Source organism: Anolis carolinensis, unplaced genomic scaffold, assembly GCF_035594765.1.
Source record: "Anolis carolinensis isolate JA03-04 unplaced genomic scaffold, rAnoCar3.1.pri scaffold_14, whole genome shotgun sequence".
NCBI classification, from domain to species: Eukaryota; Metazoa; Chordata; class Lepidosauria; order Squamata; family Dactyloidae; genus Anolis; species Anolis carolinensis.
In genome coordinates, this window is record NW_026943825.1 from 10062384 (window position 1) to 10069985 (window position 7602).

Genomic DNA, 7602 nt, shown 5'->3' on the forward strand with positions numbered 1-7602 from the left:
GATCCGACCCGTTGCTTTGGAAAGAAAGAAAGAAAGAAAGAAAGAAAGAAAGAAAGAAAGAAAGAAAGAAAGAAAGAAAGAAAGAAAGAAGCCTTTCTTTTGCTTCCACCTTCATCCCTTTTCCCTCCACTCTTTCCCCCAAGTCTTTCATTCCTTCCTCTCTTTTCCATTCTTCCCTCCTTTTCTCCTGCTTCCTCCACTCCTTTCTCTTTCCTCCTCCTTTCCCTTTGTTTCTTTTCCTTCCTCTTCCTCTTCTACTCCGTCCTCCCTTTCCTTCCCTTCCTCTCCACCTCTCCTTTCTCTACATTCCTCCCTCTGTTCTCTTTCTCCCTCTTCTCTTTCTATTCTTCTTTCTTTTCTCCTCCCTGCCATTCCTTTTCCTCTTTCCCATCTCCCTCTATTCCCCCATCTCATTTCTCTGTCCATTCCTCTCCCTCTCTTTCTCCTCTCCGTACATTCCTCCCTTCTTTTTTCTCCTCCTTCCTTTCTCCCTTTTCTCTCTCCATCCCTCCCTTATCCTCTCCTTTTATTCTTCCCCTATTTCCTCTTCTCCCTCCATTCTTCCCTCTACCTCCATTCCTCCATCTCCTTCTGCTTCTTCTCCCTCTCTTTCCTCTCCCTCCATCCTCCTTTTTTTCTTTCTCCCTCTATTTGTCTATCCTGCTCTCCTTGCCCACCATTCATCCCTCTCTTTTCACCTCCTCTCCCTCTGTTCCCTTCTCTTTCCTCGCCTTCTATTCTTTCCTCTTTCTTTCTTCTCTCCCTCTGTTTCCCTGTCTTTCCTCTCCCTCCATTCTTCTCTTTCTTCTTCCTCTCCCTCCATTCCCTTCCTTTCCCTCCATTTCTCTCTCTCCCCCTCCCTCCATTTTCCCCCTTTCTTCCTCCTCTCCTTCCATTCCTCTCTCCCTCCTCTCTCTCCACTTCCCCTCTCTTTCCTCTCCCTTCATTCTTCTTTCTTCTTCCTCTCCCTCCCTTCTACTTTCTTTCCTCTCCATTTCTCTCTCTCCCCTCCCTCCATTTTCCCCCTTTCTTCCTCCTCTCCTTCCATTCCTCTCTCCCTCCTCTCTCTCCACTTACCCCTCTCTTTCCTCCTCCTCCTCTCCCTCCACTCCCACCCTCTTAAACCCGCTCCCTTTTCTTCTCTCTCCTCATCCTCTCTTCCTTTGCTTCTCCGTCTCTCATCCCTCCTCTCCCTCACTTTCTTCTCCTCCATCCTCCCTTCCCTCCTTCAGGATGGCCCTGGTGGTGGCCCCTTGGCAGGAGGAGCTTCCCGGGGGACCCCCGGCCCTCCCGGCCCCCCAGGAGCCCAGCGGAGGGGCCCAGGGCGAGGGCAAGGGAGCTCCGGGGGCCTCGTCCATGGACTGCCTGGTGTGCGGGGACAAGGCCAGCGGGAAGCACTACGGGCAGTTCACCTGCGAGGGCTGCAAGAGCTTCTTCAAGCGCTCCGTCCGACGCAACCTGAGCTACACCTGCCGCGCCAGCCGGCAGTGCCCCGTGGACCAGCACCACCGCAACCAGTGCCAGCACTGCCGGCTCACCAAGTGCCTCAAGGTCGGCATGCGACGCGAAGGTGGGTCCCCCTCTTCCGGCCTTCCTTCCTCGTTCCCTTCTTCCTACTCTATCACGTTCTCTTGGTCAAGGCATAATAATAATAATAATAATAATAATAATAATAATAATAATAATAATAATAATAATTTTATTTTATGACACAGCAAACAAGATAGATATGCTGGATTTCGTTTCACAAAATCAGAAGTCGAACACTTCCCAAGTGCCTAGGACTGTGTGATGTATTTTCGGATGATGCGCGCAGATCCCAGTCGAGTGGCGTTTTGCAATTGGCAGATCATGATTTTGTCAATGTCTATTGTTTCCAAATGCCGGCTGAGATCTTTTGGCACGGCACCCAATGTGCCCATCACCACTGGGACCACCTGCACTGGTTTCTGCCAGAGTCTTTGATGTTCAGTCTTGAGGTCCTGATAGCGGCTGAGTTTTTCCGGTTGTTTTTTGTCTATGCGACTGTCACCTGGGATGGCGACATCAATGATCTAAACCTTTTTCTTTTCCACAACTGCGAGGTCTGGTGTGTTGTGTTCCAGAGCTTTGTCAGTCTGGATTCGGAGGTCTCACAGTATCTTTGCGTGCTCATTTTCCATGACCTTTGCAGGTTTGTGATCCCACCAGTTCTTTGCTGCTGGCAGGTGGTACTTGAGGCATAAGTTCCAATGAATCCTTTGGACCACATAGTTGTGTCTCTGTTTGTAGTCTGTCTGTGCGATTTTCTTACAGCAGCTGAGGATATGATCAATGGTTTTGTCAGCTTTATTATTATTATTATTATTATTATTATTATTATTATTATTATTGCATGCCGCCTCCATCTCCCCAGCAGGGGACTTGGAGCGGCTCACACAGGGAACAAGCCCAATATAATCACATAAAATCATAAAATAACAATTTAGATATCAGACAGCACAATTTAAAAACAATTTAAACAAGTCATAGTTAAAATTGACATAGTTAAAATGTTAAACAATCATCCAGGCATTAAAGGTCCAATATAGGATAACATCTAGGTGATAATCAAAATTGATTTAGGGAGTGTCTATTACAAATAGGACATACATCAAATACTGTAGGGAAAAATCTGAACGGGAGATAAATCTCCATTCCACACCTAGGCTTCTTCTTTTTCCTCCATTCCCTTCCTTTTCCTTCTAGCCTGCATCTCACCCTTCCTTCCTTCCTACCTTTCATCCCTCCTTCCTTCATTCCTTCCATCTATCTATCTGTCTATCTGTTCTTTCACTTCTACTTTTCCTTCTTTCCATTCATCTTTCTTTCCTTATTTCTTTCCATCCATCCATCTATCCGTTCTTCATTCACTCCTATGTTTTCTTTCTTCCATTCAGCTTACTTTCTTTCCATCTACTCATCCATCCATCCATCTATTTATCTATCAGTTCTTTCACTCCTATTTTTCCTTCCTTCTTTCCATTTATCTGTCTGTCTGTCTTTCTGTTCTCCTTTGACTCCTACTTTTCCTTCCTTCCACTCTTCTTTTTTTCTTTTCTTCCTTCCATCCATCCATTCTTCTTTCACTCTTATTTTTCCTTGCTTCCAGTCTTTCTTTCTTTCTTTCTTTCTTTCTTTCTTTCTTTCTTTCTTTCTTTCTTTCTTTCTTTCTTTCTTTCTTTCTTTCTTTCTTTCTTTCTTCTCTCCCTCCCTCCCTCCCTCCCTCCCTCCCTCCCTCCCTCTTTCTTTTTCCTCCCTCCCTCCCTCCCTCCCTCCCTCCCTCCCTTCCTTCCTTCCATCCATCCATCTATCCATCCATCTATCCATCCATCCATCTATCTATCCCTCCTTCTTTCATTCCTATTTTTCCTTCCTTCCATTCATCTGTCTGTCTGTCTATCTATCTATCTATCTATCTATCTATCTATCTATCTATCTATCTATCAGTTCTTTTTTCACGTATACTTTTCCTTCCATTCATCTTTCCTTCCATCTATCTTTCTGTTTTTCTTTCACTCCAACCTTTCCTTCCTTCCATTCATCTTTCTTTCCTTCTTTTTCCTTCCTTCCTTCCTTCCTTCCTTCCTTCCTTCCTTCCTTCCTTCCTTCCTTCCTTCCTTCCTTCCTTCCATTCGGCTATCTATCTATCTATCTATCTATCTATCATATCTATCCGTTCTTCTTTCACTCTAAACTTTTCCTTCCATTCATCTTTCCTTCCATTTATCTATCCTTTCTTCTTTCACTCCTACTTTGGTCTTATCCAGCCAACTTTCTTTGAACCCTAAAACTCCTAAAACACTGGTTGCCCCAATTTGCCAAAATTGCCTGAGAAGCAGGGATAGCTTTCACTCTGTAGACATGCCCTGTATTCATGGGAATGGATATTATTTATGATTGATTTCGCTTAATAAAATATTTATGATGTTCCAAGGATGGCAGAATGGGAGGCAATTGGATCTAAATCTAAACAGTTGTAAATGAAGCGAGAATACTATATATACTCGAGTATAAGCTCGAGTATATACAGTAAATAAATACTAAGCATTAAAAACCTTTTAAACCAATTACAATGATTGCAGAGACTTATCAATTAAATAGTATCTTTCGCTAAGCTCAGTCATCAGTGATAAACATGAGCCAGTGAGAAAATTAAGAGAAGTCTCCAATAAATCAATAAATATAATCTGAAAACAAAACAATAATAATATTAATAATAATTTTATCTCTTGCCTGCTTCTTCTCACGGCTTGAGGCAAGACACAGCACAGTCAAAACACACAAATATTGTAAAAATTCTGTAAATACACATATCAAAATGTAGTTCTATACAAGATACGTATTATAGCATATTTGATTTGGAAACTCTCTCTGTCTTTCCCTCTGCAGCGGTGCAACGGGGGCGCATGGCCCATGCCCAGCCCAGCCCCGGCCAGTACCCCATGGCCAATGGGGACCCCTACAACTGCCATGCCTACCTGACCGGCTTCATCTCCCTCCTCCTGCGGGCAGAGCCCTACCCCACCTCCCGCCACGGCGCCCAGTGCCTCCAGCCGGGCAACATCATGGGCATCGAGAACATCTGCGAGCTGGCCGCCCGCCTGCTCTTCAGCGCTATCGAATGGGCCAAGAACATCCCCTTCTTCCCAGACTTCCAGCTGGCCGACCAGGTCTGCCTGTTGCGCATGACCTGGAGTGAGCTCTTCGTCCTCAATGCCGCTCAGTGTGCCATGCCCCTCCACGTGGCCCCGCTCCTGGCCGCCGCTGGGCTCCACGCCTCGCCCATGCCGGCCGAGCGGGTGGTGGCCTTCATGGACCACATCCGGGTCTTCCAGGAGCAAGTGGAAAAGCTGAAGGCCCTGCATGTGGACTCGGCCGAGTATTCCTGCCTCAAGGCCATTGTGCTCTTCACGCCAGGTGAGTATGCCAGCATTGTGCAGAGCAGGGGTCTCCAAACAAGGCCCGTGGGCCATATGCGGCCCTCCAAGGTCATTTACCTGGCCCCTGTCCTAAACTATAGACTTAGGGTTAACCTAAGTCTACCTGGTCTTTGGAAGTTTCTTTGTTACTTATGGTCTTATGAGATCGTCTAGATTAGTGATTCCCAAAGTGGCGCTACCACCCCCTGGTGGGCTCTGCAGTGATCCAGGAGGGCTGTGATGGCACCTATTAGGACACGGGGGCAGGGCCATGGGAGAGACGTGGCTTCTTCCCGAGAGCCCGAGACAGGGCTGAGAATCTATACCTCTCCTGAGGTGCTTGTTGTGATACAGAGGGCGGGGCTAAGGAATGGGGCGGGGCCTCCTTCCAAGAGCCCGAGACAGGGCTGAGCCCCTGTATATCTCCCCTGAGGCGCTTGTTAGAACATGGGGGAGGGGTATAGAGGTTTAGTCCCATCAGGCACTTGAGAAGAGGCCCACCCCCTGTGTCCTGGCAGGCGCCGCAGGACAGGGATAGAAGCTCAGCCCTGCGTCAGAGCTTGTAACTTCGCTCATCCCAGTCCTGGCCGCCCATTTGTGGCCCCGCCCACCTGCCCCTCCCCCTCCCAGCCCTGCATCTTGTACTATGGGAGAGGCTCAGCCCCGCCCTCTTGAGCAGGAGCCACGCCCACCCCTCTAAGCCCTTTCCAGGGGGCGCTGAGTTATATTTTTTCTGGAAAGGGCCAAAGAAGTTTGGGAACCACTGGTCTAGATGGTCTTTGAAGGTCTCTTTGCTTAGCTACTGCCTCATTAAACCATCTAGATGGGTTTTGGAGGTCACTTTCCGTACCTACGGTCCTATGAGACTGTCTAGATGGCCTTTGGGGGCCCCTTTCATTACCTATGGTCTTATGAAGCCTTCTAGATGGCCTTTGAGGGTCCCTTTCCTTACCTATGATCTTATGAGACCATCTAGATGGTCTTTGGAGGTCTCTTTGCTGACATGTGATCTTTTTCAGCTGAAAAGCCCGGCTTATCCTCCAGTATATACGGTAGTTCCCCTGTCTGAGCTTATCCTCTCCTTTGTCCTTTACAGACGCAGTGGGCCTCACGGATCTGTGCCATGTGGAGAATGTCCAAGAGAAGTCCCAGTGTGCCTTGGAGGAATACGTTCGGAACCAGTACCCCAGCCAGCCCAGCCGCTTTGGGCGCCTCCTCCTGCGCCTCCCTTCTTTACGGATCGTCTCAGCCCCCGTGATCGAGCAGCTCTTCTTCGTCCGGCTGGTGGGCAAGACTCCAATCGAGACCTTGATCCGGGACATGCTTCTCTCCGGGTCCGGCTTCAACTGGCCATACATCCCCATACAGTGAGGCTGTACAGAGCATTTGGGATGCATTTCAAACTCGCCGGACTTTACTGGACTTTAACTTGAACTTGTCGTCGGATGAGCCGGACTTTAGCAGACTTTTACTTACTGTTGGATGAGCTGGACTTTACCGGGCTTCTAGTCGAACTCCCTGTTAAATGAGCCGGACTTTATGGAACTTTTACTCAAACTCGCTGTCGGACGAGCCGGACTTTACGACATTTGCTCTGCGTGGAGCTGCTTCCCCGTTTTCTCATTTTTTTAACCCCATGAGACATATTCCGTTCGTTTTATTTATGTGTACAAAACAAGAAGGAAAAAAGAGTTGAGTGCTTGCATGAACCAATTGTCAGCTGCACTGTTTTATTTCGGGACATAATAAAAAGGGGCATTATGGACCCCTTTTTTTCTTGATCATTTCACTTTCTTGGACCGAAAAGAACAGAATTCTTTTCGGGTGATTTTTTAAAAAAGTTTTTGGATGTTGACAACCGAAGGTGATAAGGAGAACATTGGATGCGATGCCTGATTTTGTGGGAAGTGAAACTGTTTGTGACATTGTGCAATGAGACGCCACACACTTTTACCTCCTTTTTCGTGTTGGTGCATACAAGTGTTTTTTTTTTAAAAAGGAAACTAAACTGGGGAGGGAGGATGAATGCAAAAGAGATTTCCAAATGGGGGAGAAAAAGACTTTCCTCTTCAGTCGAATGGAAAATAAAAATACTTGTCTCTTCTGGCTAAATGACGGAAACATGACTTGCCCTTTGGGACAATTTCTCTACACATCTACCCAAAGGAGGATCCCAAATGTTTGGCTGGGGAATTGTTCATGATATATTGAAACGGCTTCCCCACGAGATGGACAACAATAAGGAAAAATCCCAGCATTTGCAAACCCATAAAGAACTGAAAGGCAGAAGAAGCCATGGTGGGGAAGGATTTTCCAGTGTAGTTTGTTTCTACACAAAGAGGTTGCAATGAAACATTGGAGGGAGCTGTCCTCCTTGGTGGGGCAAACATACTATTTATAAAATTAAAATAAACCCAGATTATATGACACACTGGTTGTTTGTGCTGCTGAAATGTATTGGCATATAGAGCCCCTTTTTTTTTTAGTTGTGTGCCTTGACTTGTAAGATTTGGGGCTGCACTAAACTGCATTGTAAGAGTCTGCACTGAACATATAGTGCAGTTCCAAGCTGAATTAAAGTAGAGTCTTACTTATCCAAGCTAAACGGGCCGACAGAACCTTGGATAAGCGAATATGTTGGATAATAAGGAGGCATTAAGGA

The 7602-nt window shown here is 46.7% G+C and overlaps 1 protein-coding gene across 1 annotated transcript; it reads left to right on the plus strand.

The window, feature by feature from the left end:
* The first annotated feature begins 1233 nt into the window (after positions 1 to 1233).
* LOC100554391 (nuclear receptor subfamily 2 group F member 5) lies at positions 1234 to 7369 on the plus strand. The gene is made up of 3 exons (XM_062964874.1): positions 1234 to 1570; positions 4411 to 4938; positions 6037 to 7369. Exons 1-3 carry the CDS (start codon positions 1234 to 1236, stop codon positions 6309 to 6311), a joined length of 1140 nt encoding a protein of 379 aa, XP_062820944.1. The 3' UTR covers positions 6312 to 7369.
* The last annotated feature ends 233 nt before the right edge of the window (positions 7370 to 7602 follow it).